This window comes from Mobula hypostoma, chromosome 19 (genome assembly GCF_963921235.1).
Source record: "Mobula hypostoma chromosome 19, sMobHyp1.1, whole genome shotgun sequence".
Taxonomy (NCBI): domain Eukaryota; kingdom Metazoa; phylum Chordata; class Chondrichthyes; order Myliobatiformes; family Myliobatidae; genus Mobula; species Mobula hypostoma.
The window spans coordinates 20,294,266-20,317,858 of NC_086115.1; the positions used below are offsets into that span (position 1 = coordinate 20,294,266).

Genomic DNA, 23,593 nt, shown 5'->3' on the forward strand with positions numbered 1-23,593 from the left:
TGAAGACCTAACTGAAACTCCTATCTCGATGCTGTCAGGAACCTGGATAATCATGCATCCAGCTCCAGCTTCAGTTCGTTGACATGGTGAGTCAGCAGCAGGACAATTGTCCAAACTACACAAAGTCCAAAGACCTTACCCTACCTGAACCACCATCTGCTCTTGTCTTCTTGCTAAAGCCTCATCACTTACCCTCAATCATATCACCGGGACCTTGACAACAGCTGCTCCCAACAAACGGCGCTCTGCTAGTGTTTGGCTGTTTTTACTTGGCTGCTGTGCCTTACAATTAGCCAATCAAAAGTGTTTGGCCTTCCTTCTCCTAGCTTGAGACACACTACATATCAATAAGATTGAAAAGAATACAGCGAAAATTTATGAGAATGTTACCAGGACTTGAGGATCTGATTGAAAGGGAAAGATTGAATGGGTTAGGATTTTAATCCCTAGAGGATAGGAGAATGAGGGGAGATTTGATAGAGGTGTACAAAATTATGAGGGGTATCGAGAGGGCGAGAGGTGAAATATTTAAGAGGAACCTGAGGGGAACTTTTCACTCAGAAGGTGGAGAGTGTGTGGAATGACCTGTGGAAGTGGTGGATACAGGTTCAATTTCAACATTTATGAGAAATGTGGATAAGTACCTGGATGGGAGGGGTATGGAGGGTTATGGTCCAGGTGCAGGTGGATGGGGACGAGGCAGAATAACGGTACACATGGACTAAATAAGCTGAAAGGCCTGGTTCTGTACTGTAGCCCTCTCTGAGAAACAAGTCAGAGAACGACAGACAGCCCATCATGTGAATGAACACAGTAGCTGAGGTGTGTCTATTTTAATGAAAGGAATATTATAGGGAAGGCAAATGAACTCGAGAGTTGGATCAGAATGTGAAACTATGATGCTATGGCTATTCCAGTATTGGCAGCTCAACATTCCCAGATTTCAGTGTTTTCAGTCAGACAGAAAAGAGGGAGGCAAAAGAGGCAGAGGAGCTGTATAATCAGAGAGACTATCACAGCTGTATTCAGAAAGGATAGACACTGAAGCAATGTGGACAGAGCTCAAAAATAAGGACACAGTCTGATGGGATTATACTATTGGCTTCCCAACAACCAGAAGGAGATAGAGAAACAAATATGTAGACAGATCGTGGAAAGATGTAAAAGCAAAACGGTTATTCTGGTGGGTGACTTTAACTTCCCCAAAGTTAACTATGATTAGTGGAATAGATACAGATGGGACAGAGTTTTTCCTGTGTAATTAAGAGGGTTTATTAAAACAGTGTATGAATAGTCCAGCCAGAAGAGGGTCCATATTTGGGTCTTGTTTTGAGAAATAAACCTACTCAGGTGACTAAATTTTTAGTGGAAAAACATTTTAGGAACAGTGATCCTAAGTTTTTAAATAATTATGTTGAAGGATAAGTCTGGACCTTGTGGAAAAGTTCAAAATTGGGGGAGGCAAATTATGACATGGTTAGACAGGATTCAGTGGAGCATTAATCAGGAGCAGTTTTTAATCAGGTAAGTCCTCGCTGTGGTACATACAGAGGTTGTTTAAAGACAAGCAGATCAAAGCTCAGGACCGGCATTTTCCAATAAGGAGGAAGAACAAGGGTGGCGAGGTAAGGGAACCTTGGATAAAAGAAGTTCAGAATTTAGTCAAAAAGAAAAAGGAAGCACATGTAAGAAGCTGAAATTAGACAGACAGGACCTTTGAGAAATACAAAGAGAGCAGGAAAATGCTCAAGCAAAGAATTAGGAAGGTAAAAATGGGCCATGAAATGTCCTTAGCAAGTAGGATTAAAGAGAATCCCAAGGCATTTTACAGTTACATTAAAAGCAAGAGGACAGCTAGTGAGAGGAAGAGCCTCACAATTTATGCTTGGAGCCAGAGGATGTTGTCGAGGGACGAAATGAGTGCTTTGCATCAGTATTCTCGATAGAGAAGGACATGGAGTATAGTGAGATTAGCGTGGGTCATATAAATGTGTGGGGACATCTTGAGATCAAGACGGTGGTGGTGTTGGGTCTTTTGAAGAACATTGTTGGATATGTTCACATGATCTGATGGGATACATTGCTGTTTATTGAATGAAAGCATGAAGTTGCTCAAGTCATGATGAAGATCTTTCTATCCTGACTCACAACAGGCAAGGTCCAGGACTGGAGAGTGGTCAATGCTGTTCCTTTGTTCAATAAATCCCGGAAATTATAGGCCAGCGAGCCTCACGTCATCGTAGAGAAACTATTAGAGAGAATTCTTATGGGTAGTATTTATGTGCCTTTGGAAATACCTGGCTTGATCAAGGGACAGTCAGTGTAGTTTTGTGCAGGGCAGGTCATGTCTTACTAATTTGACTGAGGTTTTTAAAGAGGTGATGATAGGTGATTGACAAAAGTAGAGAGGTAGATGTATCAATAATGAATTTTCGTAAGGCACTTGACAAGATCTATCATGGTAAGCTGATCCTGAAAATTAAGATGCATGTGATCCACAGTGACCTTGCAGTTTGGATTCAAAATATGCTTGCTCGTAGTAGACAGACTGTAGTGGTGGAAAGGTGTTACTTTGGAGATCCGTGACCAGTGGTGCTCTGCGGGGCCTGGGACTGGAGCCTCTGTTATTAGTAATCTGGATAAATGCCCTGGATGAAAATGTGGATGGGTGGGTTAGTAAGTCTGCAGATGAGCAAAGATTGATGAAGTTGTGAGCAGTGTAGAGGGCTGTCAAGGGACACCACGGAACATAGATCAGTTACAGATATGGGTGAAGAAATAGCAGATGGAGTTTAATCCGAGCAAATGTGATGTTTTGCATTTTGGAAGGTAGAATGCAAGTTCAAAGTAAATTTATTCTCAAAGTACATAAATCGCCATATACAACTTTGAGATTCATTTTCTCGCGGGCAATCACAGTAAATACAAGAGACATAATAGAACCCATGACAGACTGCACCCAGCAAGACGGACAAAATAAAGAACAAACTGTGCAAATACAAAAAAAGCAATAATAATATTAAGTAAATAAGCAGTAAATATTGAGAACACAAGATGAAGAGTCCTTAAAAGTAAGTCCATAGTTTATGGGAACAGCTCAGTGATGGGACAGTGAAGTTGACTGACGTTATCCCCTCTGGTTCAAGAGCCTGATGGTTGAGGGATAATAACTGGCCCTGAACCTGATGGTGCAGGTCCCGAGGCTCCTGTACCTTCTTTCTAATGGCAACAGTGAGAAGAGAGCATGGCCTGGATGGTGCTGATGCTCGTTGGTGAGAGATTGAGTGGAATGTACACGGTTAGAAAGGAGATTGGGGCTGAGAGGAAAAATGGATCAGCCATGATGAAATGGCAGAGCAGACTTGATGGGCCAAATGGCCTAATTTTGCTCCCATATCTTATGGTCTTAAGGGCAAGTCACTTATCAGCATTAATGTTCAGAGGGAGCATGGGGTCCAAGTCCATGGCTCACTGAAAGTGACCACATAAGCAAATAGTGTGGTAAAGAAGGAGTATGGTGTTGGTAGGGGCATTGAGTAGAAGAATCAGGTAGTCATGTTGTAGTTATATAAAACTTTGGATAGACCACACTGTGTATGATTTGGTTTGCCCCAATATACAAGGATGTGGAAGCTATGGAGAACGTACAAAAGTTGTTTGCCAGGACGCTGCCTGGATTAAAAGGCATGAGCTGTAAGGAAATGTTGGGCAAACTGCGTTTTTCTCCACAGAGTGTCAGAGGCTGAAGGGAGACTGATATAAGTTTGTAGAATTGTGAGAGGCATAGACATGATAAACAGTCAGAATCTTTTCCCTATGGTAGAAAAGTTAAGTATTAGCGGATATGCATTTATGGTGAGATGGGGAAAGTTTGTAGACAATGTGGTGGGAAAGGTTTTTTTACATAGAGAGTGACAGCTATCCAAGGAGGTGATGAAAATGAGTATAACAGTGGCATAAAAGAGGCTGCTTGACGGACACATGAAAACGCAGGGAATGGAGTGTCATGGGTCACGTACAAGTTGAAGAAATTTAGTCTAATTCAGCATCATGTTGGGTGCAGACATTATGGGCCAAAGTGTTTTGTGTAGCTGCCGTCGTGTTCTGTGTTGTCGATGTCCATGTAAGCTGCGTCTCTTCTCCCTGGAGCAGTGGCGGTTGAGAAGGGACGTGATTGAGGTAGGTAAAATTATGAAGGGTGTAGATAGGGCCAGACTGCAAAAAAAAAACTGTTCCCTTATCAGTAGTAAACAAAACAATAGAACATCAGGAAAAGATTCGGAGGGGATATGAGCGGGAAACTTTTCACCCAGAGAGGCGAGTACAGGGGATATAGTGCCTCTTGAGATTGGCTGAAAAGTTCCTTGATGAATGCTTGCATTGCTTAGGTGTAGAAAGGCCAGGTGCTGGGATGTGGGATTTGTGGTAGTTGGATGCCTACTGGTCAGCATGGCTGTGGTGTTTTTCCATTCTGTATGTCTCTGTGACTCAGTCACACACCGCTTTTGTCCAGAGTAGTTTCTAATGGGAATAATTCTGCAGCATAGAGCTAACCAAATTTGGCAATAATTCCAACTATTACTCAAGTCTAAAAGTGGTGAGTGTCGAAATTAGTTCAGTGATAAAGAGAAAGCTCAAGAATTTGAATCATATATTATTACGAGAGCAAGGGACATGCAAAACAAAGCCAGATATTTGGTAAAGAACCTGATAAGACCTCATTCAAATAATTATAACTAAATTATAGCTGACATTTCATCAGTCTGAGGGCTTGGCAGCAATTTAGAAACAGGAAGGGCAAAGGGTGCCTGCATAACCCGCAGGAAAATCACCGAACCGTAGAGCACTGAAATATCGGCTCACCTCGCACATTCTGTCCATGATCCCCAAGTAGTTGTGTCATTAATCCAGCCAATTCTACATTGTCAAATCAATGCCATGATGCCATTGAAGTGCAATGTTAGACTATGACTGAGAACAACTCTTTGCACCCCTTCTACTGATCAAAGGACCCAAATTTTTAAACAGGGAGTGACAGCTTACATTTAGAAGTTTTTGAAACCATCCTGTCAACCCACACCTGATTTCTAATCAGACGACAAAAAAAAATGACAAATCACATTTATCAGAAAGATTATCATCACGTTGGATAAGTTAACCTCAGCCCTTCTCCCCTTTCGGAGATGTTTGCAGTGTGACTCTGGAAGGTGTGGCTATTGCTTGGTCAGCTACAGTCCCACCGCTGACATTTGTTAATAGAATTTTCCTTAGCCTAACAGTATGCACATCGGGAGCTGACAGGATCACATCTTTCCACAGCTAGGAAACTTCCATATATATGCATAGATGCTCTGAATATTTCATTACCTGAATTTCTTCACACAATCGATGATCAGAAGACACAGATATTCTACAAGATACTGACCAATGTGGATAGAGAAAGTTTCAGTCCTTATCAGCTGAAATCTAAATATCAAAACCAAAGTCAATTTCACAAGCACTTTCCCAAAACTGCCTGTAATTTTTTGGGTTGTATCAATCAGAATACAGAGGATGCAGCTGGGACAAGGAATATATTGAAGTTTTGCACATTGCCCTCTCACTCATTTGATCCAGAGCAGCACCTTAAACAATGGGAAGGTTATTGCCATTGGTATGTTATGGGTGAATGGCAGAATAATGATAGTTAGGTTTATCAGTGGGACATTTATGTGAGAAAAAGAAAAAAAACAATGTCCATTAGTCCAAGAGACGCACAATTGTGACAGACACCGTGAGAGAATGGAAACAGCAAACCAGAGTGAGCTGTGGACAATGCACAACTGTCAAAACTGGAGGAAAAGAATTGTAGGATAGTACATAAGACAGGAGTGTGAGCTGTGTGGGATGTGTTCAGGGTGTCCTAAATACATACTTAATGTCTATGGGCACAGGGATTGTGGGCTAATAGAAAATTGCAAGATAGCATACAACACAGGGGAGCTGGAATTGTGGGTAAGGATTGTTGAATTGTGAGAAGGATCTGTGGTAATTATGGGTTAGTATTGAAGATGCAACATTGGGAATTTAATTACAAAGTGTGCGAATATTCAAAGCAGGCATGCTGGCCAATTTTAATGTCATCTACTCAACCCACTGAAATTTAATTGATTTACTGGTTATCAGGATTAGGAACCCAAACTAATTTTCCTGTGCTTTAGCCCAGGTTCCTGAACACTCTATTGCCATCAGTCCACGATGGAGCAGGACTGGACAAATCTCAAAAATCAAATTGCACGGCCAACTGGCTCAGTGAATAGCAAATGGTACAGTTACTTGTTTCATTGCAGCTCACACTCACCTCATCCAGTCTGGTTTGTCTGCAGGGAAAGGAAAATGTGAAACCCAGTGGAAACTTCTTGTTTTTTATTTCCTGCTTCTCCATGAAGTCTCCCAAACATTCAGCGACATAGTTGAAAAACTGTGGACCAGATAGAGGACAGACACAGTGAAGCTCAGCAGAATAGAGTTATTGGGGTGTTCTCTGTCAGATAGAAGCTGTGAATAAATAGGATTACCTCAGAAGCATTGCTTTGTTTCATTTCATCTGACATGGGATACAACTGTCTCTCTGTTTGTACCATTTGCCGTCCATCTTCAGACACCTTGACCCTTAACACTTCAAATCTGGAGCCTCCTATATCCAATGCCAAAAAATCTCCCTTTTCTGAGACAGAATTTAAAGATTACAGACATTCAGGGATGAATACAAGTAAGTAGATGAACATCAACATAAACTAGCTGAGGGCCATACCGAGCAGGCCGTGGAACAGAGAGATGGAGTAATGGCCAACAGGTAGCTTGCACTTCAAGCTGCAGGAATACCCAGCAGCAAAGTGTGGCCACAACCAGACCTTTGAACACACCTTGGCCTTTTCAATCTCTTGGCTTATGCAGACAGGGTGGACCACGGTGAGCGAGCACAGCCACTCTGTGTACTGACATCATTTACAATGCTGATATAGTGATGGAAATACTCTAGACAGCAGCTATTGTGTGGTGTAATCAATTAATGGCTTTGGCTGAGGAAAGAAAATCCAGGTCAGACATTTGTAGGGCTTGAAAAAGCTTGTAAGATCTGCTGAGAAATAATGGAAGGTAACTTGCAGCTGTAGAAAAGAAAGGGGGAAAGAACTGGAGATTCTAGAAATCAGAAAATGCAAGAAATACTTAGTAGGTCAGGTAGCATTTGCAGAGAGTGGAAACAATTAATATTTCACATATTTGACCTTCCATCAGAACTATAGAAATGTAGGTAGGACCTTAACAGATGACTCAGCATTAATTCTGATGCAAGGTCAGTAACATGAAATATTCCTCAGAGGCTAAAGAAAGGTGGAGTCACTCTAATGGGACTATACTACAGACGCCTCAATGAGGAGTAGATATGTAGACAGATTAGGGAAAGATATAAAAACAACAGGCTTGTTGTTGTGGGTGGATTCAACTTCCCTAATATGTGCAAGTCAGAATTTATGCTGATGTTAGGAAGGAGAACGTGTTGGAAATTTTCAAAATCATTAGGACAAATAAGTCCCGGGGTCAGATGGGATATATCCCAGGTTACTACAGTAAGCGAGGGAAGAGGTTGCTGCCCCTTTCGTGATGAACTGGCCTCAGGAGTAGTACCAAATGACTGGAGGGTGGCAAATGTTATTTCTTTGTTCAACAATCTGTTATGGAATTAAAATGGCTAGTAACCATGAGCTCCTTAAGGCCCGGATGGATGGAGCATGTGCTCGATGAAATGGTTGCATAGTCTGCAGTGATGTAGAGGAGGCCACATCAAAAGCATCAAATCCAAGAAACAAGGTTGAATAAGTTGCTTGTGAATCACCACAAAGGGCAATTTACAGAGAAGAGGTAGGGGTAGATGCCAGGAGAGGAGAGGATTGAGTTAGATTGTTAAGGGAGACCAAGGAATCATGTAGTGATCCCTGTGGAAAGCAGAAAGGGGTGGGATCATATTACAGCTAGCAGAAGTTTCAAAGAATGAGGTGCTGGATGGATGGGCAGGTAAGGTGAAAGGCGAGAACCAGGTCAACTCTATCCCTTCGGCAAGGGAGGGAGATATGGGAGATCAGGGTGAGGGCTTCATCAATGAATGTTGCAGGGGGAGGGGAACAATGTTTTCAATAAAGAGGATATCTCAGATGTTCTGGACCAGATCCTCACCTGGAGAACAAGTACCAGAGGTACCGAGAGATAAGAATGGCATCCTTACAAGAGGCAGAGTGGGAGGAGGTTTTGTCATCTAGTAGCTCTGAGAGTCAGTGGGACTGTAATAAATATTGGTAGGTAGTCTAGCTCCTGAGGTAGAGATAGAGAGATCAAGAAAGGAGCGAGAGGTGTCAAAAATGGACTGAGCGAATTTGAGGGTAGGATAGAAATTGGTACCAAATTTAATGAAATTGACAAGTTCTGCAGAGGTGCAAGAGACAGCACCGATGCAGTGGAGAAAGATTTGGGGAGTGGTGCCAGAGGAGTTTTGGAACATGAAATGCCCAAGTAGCTGATGAAAAGGCAGGTGCAGCCATGGCCCACGTGAGTGTCCATGGAATCTAGAATTAACATGTTCAGGCAAAGTCATATGACTTTGATTAGGTACTATTGAGAAACTTCAGTATAAACAACTTGCACATGATTTTTGACATTAAAATCAGACAGATATATCTGACTCTAAGCAGTCTCTGTCACTAATGGTCCAATTGGCAGTGCTCAGGTGGGGTTATGGTACCTCAGAGTTTCCCTCACTCAGCACAGACCAGAGGTGGTGAAGGAAAGTGTGACCCTTCAGGTCCACATCAAACCTCAGGGGATTCTGCCACATGCGGGTTAGGTGGTATGGTGTAATTTTGTGCTTCAAACCCATGTAACTTAGGCAACAATTCCATTCTGTGATACCTGTCCTGTCAGGAGTTGATTGTACAAAGGTAGGCAGCATTTTAACAGTAGAAGTCTCGTTGATGCATAGTCCCTTTCTCATCTCATTGCCAAATCGAGTCATGATGTCTTGTAGCTGTTCAGAGCCGAGTTGCATGTTGTAGAGGAAGCGATCGATCTGCAAGACCAGAACAGTTTAAATCCAATAAAACATCACTCTTGTCCAGTGGTTGAGCATCACCATGGGCTTCTTCCACACTCTAACTCCCCATTCTCTGCCCCAGTGATCAGCCATGTTCAGGCATACCTTCTGTGCCCAAATCAGGACAATTTGTATCCGAGGGGAGCAGGCCTACATGCTGTATATTGAGAGTACAGACTCATGGCTGAAAAGTTTCCCACCTTTTAACGGGAAACCCCGCCACTGAGTCAGGGCATGATCAGATCAGTGAAGCATTTCAGCACAGTGACACACAGCAACTTGCAAATGTGCTGGTGTGAAAAATCTTTACAAATATCCCCAGTGCTGGCACAGCACACACCAGCAGAGCCTAGTGAGGTCGATGGCCTATTCTCTGCTGTATGTTCTGAGTAAAGTGATGCATTCAAATTCATTGAATACATCAACTCTTAATGTAAACCCAATATCAAATCATCAGGAGGCTATTGTTCTATTAAATCCTGGCGTGTTAAATAAATTCAGCATGATTTAAGTGTGGGAAGTCAACAAATCATCAATGGTGACATCATTATCATCAAGACACAAATGGAAGATTAAAACCAGAGCGCATACAAAAAGCTCATGGTGGGGAAGGATGGGGAAAGGCATGGTGTTTCCCTTCAAAGGAAAGCATTCCACTCCATTATCATTCTCTGTTTATCCCTTCATGCTAAGTTTAGTCCCTTGGTACTTCATTTCTTCTGCCCCCTCTTCCATAATCTCTCAGGACCTGCCATACAATAACATCTCTCCTGCCCATTCCGATGATCTCCCTCTTCCCTACTCCTTTGCCAGGGCTTTCTCCTGTTTTTTTTTCAAATTTTCAATCTGTTGACTTGCCAAGCTGAAAAGTAAATCCCTTTAAGTCCTGTCATTAAATTTGACGGGAACTTCACAATCTTAGTGTTTCTAAATTTTTCACTGAGGAACTTACTGAGGGAAAATGTGTCAGACAAATTTGATTGAGAAATATGCCCTTAGTTGGTGAAATTACACCTCCACCACAATAAATTCATAGGATACTAGGAATCTTAGCAAAAGAAGCTGCTTGGCCCATCCATTCTTTGCCAAGACTTTTGAAGAACACTCACATTCCTCATATCCACGTAGCTTTTTCTCCTTCAAGTATTTAATTTGCTTTTGAAGGCTTCTCCAATATATATACAGAAAATTTCAAGTTCTATTCACTCACTACATATGTCTGTTCTCATGCGTGCTCTTGTTGTAGAGTCTTTGAGTTATAAAGCATGGAAAATAGACCCTTTGGCCCAAATCATCCACGCTGACCAACTACACTAATTAACCAATCCCATTTGCCTGCATTTGGCCCATATCCCTCAATCTTTTGTATCCAAGTACCTGTCCTAATGTCTTTTAAATATCATAATTTTAACCCCCCTCTACCACTTCTTCTGGCAGTTCATTCTATACGTGTAGCACCCTCTGTATGAAAAAGTTGCCCCTAGGTCCCCTATAAATCTTTCCCCCATCACCTTAAACCTATGCCCATTAGTTTTGAACTCCATTACCCTGGGGAAAAGTGTGGCTATCACTGTGTATCTATGCCCCTCGTGATTTTATAAACCTCTGTAAGTCATCCCTCAACCTCCTACATTCCAGGCGGGAAAAGTCCTAACCTATCTAGCCTCTCCTAATAACTCAGACACTTAATTCTTGGTAACATCCTTCATACAGAATTCCAAATGTGGACTTAACAATGTCTCATGCAGGTGCATTCCTGTACTCAATATACCGGCCGATCAAGGAAAGCATGCCAAACACTTTCCGCACCACCCTGTCCACCTCTATCTCCACTTCCAAGGAACTCTGTACCTGCACCCCAAAGTCTCCCTGTGCTACAACATTCCCCAGAACCCTAATGCTTACTGTACAAGTCCCACCCTGGTTTGTCTTACCAAAATACAACACATCACGTTTCTCTGAAGTAAACTCTACCTGCTATTCCTTGGCCCACTGACCCAGTTGAAAACGATCAAATTATAATCATAGATAACCTCCTTCGGTGTCCACTATACCACCAATGTTAGTGTCATCCACAAACTAACCAACAATTCTCATCCATTTTGTTAATGTAAGTGATAAACAACAGTTGACCCACAACTGAGCCCAACTGCACACATATAGTCACATGCCTCCTGTCTGAAAATCAACTGTATACCACCGTCCTCTGATTCCTACCACAGCATAAAGCTAGTTTTCTATTCAGTTGTCCAGCTCACCTTGGAATCCATGTGATCTAACCTTCAGAAAAGCCTATCATGTGGTACCTTGTCAAAGGCTTTGCTAAATTCTACGCAGACAACTACTGTGCCATCCTTACCCGTCTATCTTGGTTACCCCTTCAGATAAACTCAGTCAAATTCATGAAACACAATTTCTCATGTACAAAGCCATGCTGTCTACTCCTTTTTTTCCCAAATGTATGTAGATCCTGTCTTTCAGAATCGCCTCCACAAATAACTCAGCCATTAGGCTCATCAATCTGTAGCTTTGGCGTGTCAACAAATACACTCAAAAACATCTATAGTTGTATCGTGGAGAGCATTCTGACAGGCTGCATCACTGTCTGCCATGGAGGGGCTACTGTACAGCACCGAAAGAAGCTGCAGAAGGTTGTAAACCTAGTTGGCTGCATCTTGGGTACGAGCCTACAAAGTACCCAGGACATCTTCAGGGAGCGGTGTCTCGGGAAGGCAGCATCCATTATTAAGGACCTCCAGCACCCAGGGTGTGCACTTTTCTCACTGTTACCATCAGGTAGGAGGTGCGAAGCCTGAAGGCACACACTCAGCGATTCAGGAACAGCTTCTTCCCCTCTGCCATCCGATTCTTAAATGGATATTGAACCCTTGGACACTACCTCACTTTTTTAATATACAGTATTTCTGTTTTTTTGCACATTTTTAAATCTATTCAAAATATGTATACTGCAATTGATTTATTTATTTACTATTATTATTTTTTTTATTTTATTATTTTTTCTCTTCTATATTATGTATTGCATTGAACTGCTGCTGCTAAGGTAACAAATTTCACGTCACATGCCGCTGATAATAAACCTGATTCTGATTCCCAGGCTTTTTCTTGTAGCATTTCTTAAATAAAGAAACATCAGCCACCCTCCAGTATTATCTTTTATTTATTTTAATTTAGAGCTACAGCACAGAAAGGTGTCTCTGGCCCAGTGAGCCACCTGTTTAACCCTACCCTAATCCATTTACAATGACCAATTAACCTAGTATCTGGTACACGTGGGAGGAAACTGGAGCACTCAAAGAACACCGGAATTAAACTCCGAACTCCGATGCTCCGAGCTGCAATAGTGTCGCATTAATCGCTATGCTACTGTGATACCCTGACCATCTCACTCATGACTATCGATTATATAGGTATCTCTGTTAAGGGCCCCATAATTATTATATAAACAGCTATTGTGTGTATCAATTTAATTATTTAAGACCCTCTTCAAAGCTTCCACATTTTTCCTAAACTGGGTTTTTAAAAAAATGATACTTGTGGAAAATACAAGAAAATTATTATTTCAATAACTTAAAAAAACACAGCTCACACTGTCTGTAATGTGAATTGGATTGGAGTGTAGGTTGGTCATGCAGTAATTTTGCAAACACTATAATTGATGGAGTCATAGATGGTGACAAAGATTGCCCAAAGATAGATTAGCAGAAAAGTTGGGCAGAGTATTAGCAGATGGAATTTAATCCAAACGAGTGTCAAATTCTGGTAGAAACTATGGAGTAAATGGCAGGGACTTTAGGAGCACTGTCGTACAGAAACCATGGGGTGCCAGTCCATAGCTCCCTGAAAATGACAATACATGTGAATAGCCCGGTGAGGAAGATATTGGGTTTGGTTGCTTCATGAGGCTGAGGCATTGAGTACAAGAATTGGGATATAGTGTTGCAACTGCATTAAGGATTAGTTAGATTGCAGTTGGAGCATTATGTATATCTCTGGTTGCCACACTACAGGAAGGATGCGGCAACAACAAAGAGAGTCACCAATATGTTACCTGGAATAAAGATCCATAATCATAGGAGTGTTTGTATCGGCTGGGTTTATTCACGCTGGAATATGGGAGACTGGGGACTGAGTCCTGATGAAGGGTCTCGGCCCAAAACTTCAACTGTTTACTCTTTTCCATAGATGCTGCCTGGCCTGCTGAGTTCCTCCAGCAATTTGTGTGCGTTGCTTGGATTTCCAGAATCTGCAGATTTTCTCTTGTTTGTGAGGACTGATCTTAGAGGTAAATCATGAGGGGCATGGAGAGGATAAACAGAGTTTTCTTCCCAGGACACAGGGTCTAGAACTGGAGGCACAAATTTCAGATGAGAGCGGAGAAATTTAACGGCGATCTTAGGAGTAGTTTTTTTCATGCAGAAGCTGGGGCTTTTCCGGAATAACAGGCAAAAAGCTGGAGGAAATCAGTGTGTCTACAGAGGAAATTGGACAATTGACATTCAGGTTTGATCCCAACGTCTGCAGTCTCCTCATACCTAGAACCGGCTGCCAGAGGACGTGGTGTAAGCAGATGAAATTACAACATTTAAAAGGCATTTGGATGGGAAATTGGATATGAAAGACATGGCAGGATAAGGGCCTGTTGCAGGCAAATGGGATCAGAGTATATGGGCATCAAGGTTGGCATCGATAGAGTGGGCCAAAAGGCCCAATTTTTGAGCTCTACAATGCTATCATTTAACTAAGGTTCCTTCGAGTGGGTGCTACATGGGAGTCTGGTTCCATGCTGAAATGGTCTCAAATGTGCTCCAAACATTCTTGTGGGAAATTCTGTTATAAACACACACGTGATATAGGATCAGAAGAGGTAGAATCCTTGTGGATAGAGTTAAGAAACCGCAAGGGTAAAAAGACCCTGATGGGTATTATATAAACAGTAGCCAGGATGTGGGGTACAAATTACAATGGGAGATAGAAAATGCATGTTAAAAAAAGGAGATGGACATGGGCGATTTCAATATTCAGGTAGAGCCCACTATAGGAAAGACAGTCCTGGATTCGTTGCTGTGTAATGAACCAGATTTAGTTAGGCAGCTGAAGGTAAAGGAACCCTTAGGAGGCAGTCATCATGATATGATAGAATTCACCCTGCAATTTGAGAGGGAGAAGCTAAAATCAGATGTACCAATATTACAGTGGAGTATAAGGAACTACAGTGCAGGAGCGAGGAGCTGGCCAAAGATGGAAGGGAACACAGCAAAGGCTGGAGTTTCTGAGCATATTTTAAAGGTGCAGGATTAGTTCATCCCAAAGAAGAAGCATTTTAATGGGAGGTTGTGGCAACTGTGCTGATAAGTCAAAGACAGCATTAAAGCAAAATTGAAGGCATACAATATAGCAAATATTAGTGAGGCAGTCAGAAGATTGGGAACCAACAGAAGGCAACTAAAAAGCACGAAGGAGAGAAAAGATGAAATATGAAGGGAAGCCAACCAATAAATAAAAGAGGATATCAAAAGAATTTTTTCAGACATGTATAAATAGTAAAAGAGAGGCAAGAGTGGATATCAGACTGCTGGAAAGGTAGTAATGGAGGAACAACATGTGGGACAAACTCAATAAGTACTTAGCATCAGTCTTTGCTGTGGAAAACACTGCTAGAATTTCAAGAGTGTCAGGGGAGGGAGTGAGCGTAGTTGCTATTACTAAGGAGAAGGTGCTTGGGAAGCTGAAAAGTCTGAAGTCTATAAGTCATCTAGACCAGGTGGCTTACAGCCCAGGGTTCTGAAAGATGTAGCTGAAGAAATTGTGAGGCATTAGTAGTGTTCATTCAAGAATAAGTAGGTTCTGGAATGGTTCCAGCGGACTGGAAAATTGCAAATGTCTTGCCATTCTTTAAGAAAGCAGGTTTGCAAAAGGTAAGAAATTACAGGCCAGTTAGCCTGACCTCAGCGGATGGGAATATGCTGGAGTTGACTGTTATGGATGTGGTTTTGGGTTACTTGGTTGGGAAGATGTTGGAGACCATTATTAAGGATGAGGTTTCCAGGTGGTTGAAGGGACATAGTAAAATAGGCCAAAGTCAGCATAGTTTCCTTAAATCTTTCCTGACAAATCTGTTGGAATTCTTTAAGGAAATTACAGGTAGGATTGACAAAAGAAAGTGGATGTTGTTTACTTGGATATTCAGAACATGAGGCTACTAAACAAGATAAGAGCCTATGATATATAGGATAAATACTAGCACGGATAGAAGATTGGCTGACCGGCAGGAGGCAAAGAGTGGGAATAAACAGAGCCTTTTCTAGTTAGCTGCCAGTGACTAGTGGGTTCTGTAGCGGTCAGTTCCAGGACTGCTTCTTTCCACGTTATATATCAAATGTGTCGATGATGGAAATGATGGATTTGTGGCCAAGTGTGTGGATAATACAAATATAGATGGAGGGTCAGGAAGTGTTGAGGAAGCAGAGAATCTGCCGGAGGACTTCGAAAGATCAGAAGAATGGGCGAAGTAGCAGCAGATGGAATACAATGTAAGGAAGTGTCAGGCCATGCCCATTGTTAGAAGGAATATAGGAGCAGACTATTTTCTTAATGTGGAGCAAATTCAGAAATGGACTTGGGAATACTATTGCTGGATTACTGAAAAGTTAACTTGCAGGTTGAGTTGGTAGTAAGGAAATCAAATGCAATTTTAGCATTTATTTTAAAAAAATACTAGAATATAAAAGCAAGGATGTAATGCTGAGGCTTTATAAGGCATTAGTAAGACTGCATTTGGTGTATTGTGAGCAAAGATGTGAGAAAAGATGTGCTGGCAAGGGAGGGGTCCAGAGGATGGTTCAGGAGAATGATCCCAGGAATGAAAGAGTTAACAAATGAGCAGTGTTTGATGGTTGGGGGCGGCGGAGTGGGGGAACCTCAATGAATATTGAAAGGCCGAGATAGAATGGACATGGAGAGGAGGTTTCCTATACTGGGAGAGTCTAGGACCAGAGGGCACAGTCTCAGAATACAAGGATGTCCTTTTAGAACAAAGATGAGAGGACTTTCTTTTGATAGAGGGTGGCGAATCTGTGGAACTTATTGCCACAGGTGGCTGTGGAAGCCAAGTCATTAGGTATATTTAAAGTAGAGATTTATAGGTCTCGATTAGTAAGGGCATCAAAGGTTATGGGGAGAAGGCAGGAGAATGGGGTAGAAAGGGAAAATAAATAATCCATGATCGGATGGCAGAGCAGACTCAATGGGCCGAATGGTCTAATTATGTCTTATGTTCTTACCCTTATCCCCAGAACAAACAGAACATGATAGAGCTGTTCACTCTGCTCACTTACCTCTCTGACTTGATCTTCCTGAAGTTTTGCAAGATAAAAGGCCAAGAGATGCACAGAAAACATTTTTATTGATGTTTCAGAGTGTTAGGTTCTGAGAAAGCAAAGAAAAAAAAGTTGTTGAAAATATCCATTTTTACCCAATATTATGGAAGTCTGTGATGAGATTCACAGCCCCACAAACATGCTGGATTCAAAAATAATCCTCGTTGCTTCACCTCTTTATTCACTCTTGGATCAACTAACAGTCATTCTTGTGCAAATGGACAAAAGAGATATTTGGAAGATAGCTCAGATGGCCTGGAAGGGTAAGGCAGGACAGGGAGACACAAGGAGGCCTGTGTGGAGATGAGATATGGAGAAAAAAGAAGGAGAATGACGAAGAACAGGGCATCGAGAAAGAAAATGAGAAGGCTGAGCAAAGGAGAGGAGAGAATGGGAGGACAGAGGAAAACGGGACAAGGTAGGGGAGAAATGGCGATGTGGCCAGGGCATGGTAGAAATGCGGAATATCAACATCAGTGGAATTGGGAATGGCTGCGGTTGCTGGAGAGGTGGGAGTGGGAGCAGGTGACAAAGGATCATAGAATTGTTCTGGCACATAAAGCACGATGTCAGGTGCAGGATGGTAGAAGCCGGGCGAGGTGGGGATGAGTTAAGTTGTGAAGGGTCATTGGGAAGAGGTAGCAGTCAAGAATACTGGTCAAGCTGGTAGCAGAGTTCAAGGCAGGGTGGATCTTAATCAGATGTTTGTGCAACCCCACTTGTCCCTTTGGTAAATTAGACCACCAAGCCATGTTCCTTCTCCCTGTGTTCAGAAGCTGAAATGGGTGGATCCAATTCAGAGTCATATAGTGCTGTTCTGAGAAAATAGATGAACTTTCATGCTTTGAGTGGTAGACTGGTCCATAGTCAAGGGCTCAGTAGCAAACCTCAATGTGTATGTTACCACTGTCACGGATTTCATTGGCAAGGGGACTGTGCACTAAAGTGGTTGATCTGGATGTTCTCAACCCTAGTGAATTCCAGGTCTGAGGTGATCACATCAGGTGGCACTGACCTTTACAGGAAGATGAGGTACAACATTGGTAATTCTATCAGTGATATCAAGAGACTGTACCAGTCCAAAAGAGAGTCCCAATCTAGCTGTGATTTGTGGCAGGGCTTGCACGCTGTAAAATGCTACAAATCAAAATCAGGCAGCATCATTGACAACAGGATGTCCCTTCATGTTGAGCTCAATACATTCTGTGCATATTTTGAACAGAAGGTTAAGAAAATTATACCCCTCAAATTTATACACCTTCCCCCTCCAATACACAATCTCGACAACCTTCAATACACCTGCGCCCTCAGTCACCATTGCAGATGTCAGATCAGGGTTCCGGAGAGTGAACTTGCGGGAAAGCATCTGGTCCAACTCAGCACACAACCATGGTCGTAGATCAGCCGGTGAGAGAATTTGCTGTCATTTTTACCCTCTCCCTACTCCAAACTGAGGTTCCCACCTGTTTTAAGACCACTGTCATGCCAGTACCAAAGAAAAATAAGGTAATGTGCCTTCACAACTACTGCCCAGTGGCTCTGTAATGTTTCGAGAGGTTGCCAGCTTCAAGTTCCTAAGTATAAACATCACCCATAGCTTGTCCTTGTCTGATCATGTAGATGCTATGGTCAGATAAGCACACCAGTGCTTCTGTGTACTTCACCAGAAAGCTAAGGAAATTTGGCATGTCTGCATTGACCCCAGCAGGAAAGAAGCTGGCCCTCAGCCTGGTGGTGCATGTTTACAAACCTCTACATCTTCTGCCCAACAGAGGGAGGAACCCAGACATTAGGAGCAGTGTTTAAAGTTCTGTGAAGAGGTTGCAATGAGGAAAAGTTGGTCAAGAATCTAAAAATCATGTTAAAAGTTTCTAAAACTAGAGATCATTACTTCAGAGCTGATGAGCTGCACCCAGGTGGATTTGGGCAATATTATGGAAATACATGGCTTCAATGATAAAGCAGGTATGCGATCCAAAGTTTTTTTGGACTCAAATATGATAAAGGATTCAAACAATGGGTTCATATTCAATTTGATGCCTTTCTGCTCCTATCCCCAATTTCCCCTATTCCTCTGAATCTTGCCTCTGTGCAATTCCTTTCTTACATTGCTCAGTTACTGCTCACGATCTCTATTCCCCTCACTGAAGGTTAGACCTACACTTAGATCTTCTTGATGCTCCTCAATCAACGTAAGAGAATATTATTCCATTTCAGATTGGTAGGTTAATCGGACAGCACAAATTGCCCCTAGCGTGTAAGAGAGCAGTAGAATCTGGGGGAAGGTGATCACAGAACGTGGAACATAGCACAGTACAGGCCCTTCAGCCCACAATGTTGTGCCAACCCTTTACCCTACATATTTCAAGGTTAATTGAACCCTTCCCTCCCATATAGCCCTCCATTTTTCGTTCATCAAAGTGCCTATCTAAGAGTTCGTTAAATGTCCCTAGTGTATCTGCCTCTATCACCACTTCCAGTATGGTTTCTCCTGAGGTAATCTTGTCCAAATATTATGTCAGGGATCTTCTCCTGGTCACACTCTGTCTCACAGATGCAGCAATCAGGGATACTGGAGGTCGCCCAAATCTTGCAATAAGGGGGAATTCATTCTCACTACTTTAACTAGGCAATAACAGAGGAAGAAAGAGAAATCTGACAGAATCCCCAGTGTAGCCTCTGCTTCTCCTCGCCGACGTCTTCAAATTTCAAAGTAAATTTATTATCAAAGCATGCATATGTCATCCTGAGATTCATTTTCTTGTGCACATTCACAATAAAACAAAGAAATACAAGAGAATCAATGAAAAGTGCACACAGACTGACCACAATCAATATGCAAAAGAAGACAAACTGTGCAAATAGGAAAAAACAAATAATAAATAAATAAAACTGACAGCAGTGGGGCAGCTGCTTGGACTCGATCATAGGAAGGCCGAAGCCTCGTGCCATGCAGCCACCGGGGGAAAGACGTTGGAGTCAATGCCGAAAGCTGTGTGGCACAGCAGGTGCTGCTCTCCGGTGCTCGTTCAGCGGAAGCTGAGCTGTATTGCTTGGCTGCAGACTGCCGCAACATTCATGGACTCCAGGACTTGAACTATATATTCTTTTGTGTGACTGTACTTTACTGCTACCTTGTATGTGCCTTGTGCTGTATATTTGACTGTTGGTAACAACCGAAGCTTGAATGTGGAGAAGACAAAAGAAATCATTGTGGACTTCAGGAAAGTGCAGACAAACCATCTTCTTCTGCAAATATATGGCTCCTCTGTAGAGAGAGTTAAGTGCACCAAGTTCCTGGGAGTTCACATCACAGATGACCTCACCTTGTCTTTTAATATCACCTCCCTGAACAAGAAGGCACAGAGGCACCTCCATTTCCTAAGAACACTGAGGCAATCAAGGCTCCCACCCACCATACAGAAGCACCATTGACAGCATCCTGACAAGTTGCATCTCTACCTGGTACGGGAACATCGAGCATCAGATCTGAAATCCCTACAAAGGACTGTGAGAACAGCTGAGAGATCCATAGGGGTCTCCCTACCATCCACTGGGGATATTTATCAGGAGCGCTGCATACCCAGGGCCCTTAGTATTTTTAAGGATCCCACCCATCCATCCAGCATCCTCTTTGACTTTCTACCATCAGGCAGGAGACTAATCTGGATAAAAATAAGAACTGTCGGGAAGAGAAACAGGTTCTTCCCCAGGCCGTAAGGCTTCTGAACTCCCTGCTGCATTGTACTCAAAGTGTCATTGGCTAATCTGTTCCGTACCTTACAAAATTTAATATTAATGCATTTTAGTTTGTTATTTATGTGTGATTCATCTGTAGATTTTATCCTCATCTTCATAAGTTATCATGTGTTATGACGAAGGGTCTCGGCCTGAAATGTCGACTGCGCCTCTTCCTATAGATGCTGCTTGGCCTGCTGCGTTCACCAGCAACTTTGATGTGTGTTGCTTGAATTTCCAGCATCTGCAGAATTCCTGTTGTATGTGTTATGTGTGTTATACATACTACTATGCTTTTACCCTGGTTCGAAGAAACGTTGACTCATTTCTATATACATTATATGGGTACATACGTTATATACATGTATATAGTTAAATGGCAATAAACTTCACTTGACTTGTATTTTGCACCTTGCACCGGAGTCACACTGTTCTGTTCAGTTGTATTCTTGGGTATTCGTGTATGGTTGAATGACAGCCAAGCTTGGACTTTGTTATTAATCCGTACTGACTGGGGTCTGCAAGTGAGGAAATCAAGAATCTTGTTGCACATAGGTATCGAGCCGAGATCTTAGAGCCTATTGTTCGGTTCTGAGGGGAAGACAGTATTGAATACTGTGCTGTAGTCAATGAAGGGCATCCCGGTGTATGCATTTTCACTGTCCGGTTCTTCTAGAGCTGAATGATGAACCAAAGCCCTGAGCTCCCCACTCTAACCCTGTCCCACCCCAACAATCATATAGAAATAGAACTGGCCCTTCAGGATTAAACTAATCCCATCTACCTGCAAGTGGTCCATATCCCTCTCCTTCCTGTCTGTTTTTGAGTCTGTCTAAATGCCTCTTGGACAGCTCCTAAAGAATGTGGGAAGAATAAAAAGGGATGAATGTAGGGTTAGAGTGAGGCAGCGGTCTCATCGGGTCAATGAGTCTAGCTTTCCATCCTGTATCTCTATACTTTAAGATGGCTTTATTGTTCATCTCTCCTTTCTGCCTTCATTCCTTGTTACTGATTCATATTCTTTCCATCATCGTCTTCATTCTGCATTTCCTCTACTCTCAATCTACCCCTTAAGCTACTACAAACCCCATTTCCAGAAAAGTTGGGATATTTTCCAAAATGCAATAAAAACAAGAATCTGTGATATGTTAATTCACGTGAACCTTTATTTAACTGACAAAAGTACAAAGAAAAGATTTTCAATAGTTTTACTGACCAACTTAATTGTGTTTTGTAAATATACACAAATTTAGAATTTGATAGCTGCAACACACTCAACAAAAGTTGGGACAGAGGCATGTTTACCATTGTGTTACATCACCTTTCCTTTTAATAACACTTTTTAATTGTTTTGGAACTGAGGATACTAATTGTAGTAGATTTGCAATTGGAAATTTTGTCCATTCTTGCTTGATATAAGACTTCAGCTGCTCAACAGTCCGTGGTCTCTGTTGTCTGATTCTCCTCTTCATGATGTGCCATACATTTTCAACAGGAGATAGATCTGGACTGGCAGCAGGCCAGTCAAGCACACACACTCTGTGTCTACAAAGCCACGCTGTTGTAGCCCATGCAGAATGTGGTCTGGCATTGTCCTGCTGAAATAAGCATGGACGTCCCGGGAAGAGACGTTGCCTTGATGGCAACATACGTCTCTCTAAAATCCTAATATACGCCTCAGAGTCAATGGTACCTTCACATACATGCAACTCACCCATGCTGTGGGCACTGATGCACCCCCACACCATCACAGATGCTGGCTTTTTCACCTATCGCTGATAACAATCTGGATGGTTGTTTTCATCTTCGGCATGGAGAACTTGACGTCCGTTTTTTCTGAAAACTAGCTGAAATGTGGACTCACCTGACCACAGCACACAGTTCCACAGTCTTTCGATCCATCTGAGATGAGCTCGGGCCCAGAGAACTCGCCGGCGTTTCTGCATAGAGTTGATGTATGGCTTCCTCCTTGTGTAATACAGCTTCAATTTGCATTTCTGGATGCAGTGACGGACTGTGTTGAGTGACAATGGTTTTCCGAAGTACTCCCAAGCCCAGGGGGCTATAATGGTCACAATAGCATGACGGTTTCTTAGGCAGTGCCACCTGAGGGCTCGAAGATCACGCGCATTCAACAGTGGTTTCCGACCTTGCCCTTTACACATTGAGGTGTCTCTGAATTCTCTGAACCTTTTCACAATATTATGTACTGTAGATGTTGGAAGACCTAAATTCTCTGCAATCTTGTGTTAAGAAATGTTCCTTTTGAACTGACTAACAATTCTCTCATGAATTTTGGCACAAAGGGGTGAGCCACTACCCATCCTTGCTTGCAAAGACTGAGCCTTTGATGGACGCTACTTTTATAACCAGTCATGATACCTCACCTGCTACCAATTAGCCTGCTTAATGTGGAGTCTTCTAAACCGGTGTTACTTGAATATTCTGTGCACTTTTCAATCTTATTTTAACTCTGCCCCAGCTTTTGTTGAGTGTGTTGCAGCCATCAAATTATAAATTTGTGTATGTTTACAAAATACAATTAAGTTGGTCAGTAAAACTATTGAAAATCTTTTCTTTGTACTTTTGTCAGTTCAATAAAGGTTCACGTGAATTAACATATCACAGATTTTTGTTTTTATTGCATTTTGGAAAACATCCCAACTTTTCTGGAAATGGGGTTTGTATTTAAACAATCATTCAATTAGAATTATAAAAAGACATTTTGCAATTTAATTGTGGACCTTTCTTGGTGTCATGGATTTCAGTAAAGTTGGAAACAGTGTGGTAGCAGAAGCAGCTTTTTTGCCTCCTTTGTCACATTGCGTGTTATTTACCTTTATTGGAATGATACCCGCATTGGAAGCTTAGTCGAGGAACTCTGACCTACCAGGTTAGTGAGCACTGATTTAGACTGGAATACCAAACACGGGCCGATGCGATCAGTAGCACTCCCAACAGAAACAAAAAGTGGGAGAATCACGGCCATGATCCGACAGAGCATCGCTCTCACTATCACAGCCAGCAGCAATAGTAGCTCCTTCACCAGCTGCATTACCATCTAAACAACCACAGCCCACAGTGACAGGACTTCAGAATCAGAATCGAATCAGGTTTATTGTCACAGACATTTAGGACCACACTATATAGAAGCAAAATTAGGCCCATCGAGGCTGCTCTGCCATTTCACCATGGCTGATCCAATCGTCGTCTCAGCCCCAACCTCCTGCCTTCTTCCCCTGTTCCTCATGCCCTGCCTAATCAAAAATCTATCAAACTCTGTTTTAAATATACATAAAGACTTGGCCCCCCACAGCTGCCCGTGGCAAAGAAT

General features: G+C 42.3%; 1 protein-coding gene across 1 annotated transcript in view; it reads right to left on the reverse strand.

Moving 5' to 3' along the window:
- The window catches only part of LOC134358887 (hexokinase HKDC1-like), a 112,933-nt gene extending 96,391 nt beyond the window's left edge, over positions 1-16,542 (reverse strand). The window contains exons 1-4 of the mRNA XM_063071496.1: positions 16,480-16,542; positions 8,944-9,100; positions 6,558-6,706; positions 6,341-6,460 (exon numbers count right to left, since the gene is read on the reverse strand). Coding sequence (XP_062927566.1) covers positions 6,341-6,460; positions 6,558-6,706; positions 8,944-9,100; positions 16,480-16,542 — 489 coding nt within the window. The remainder of the gene's footprint in view (positions 1-6,340; positions 6,461-6,557; positions 6,707-8,943; positions 9,101-16,479) is intronic.
- Positions 16,543-23,593: the final 7,051 nt, after the last annotated feature.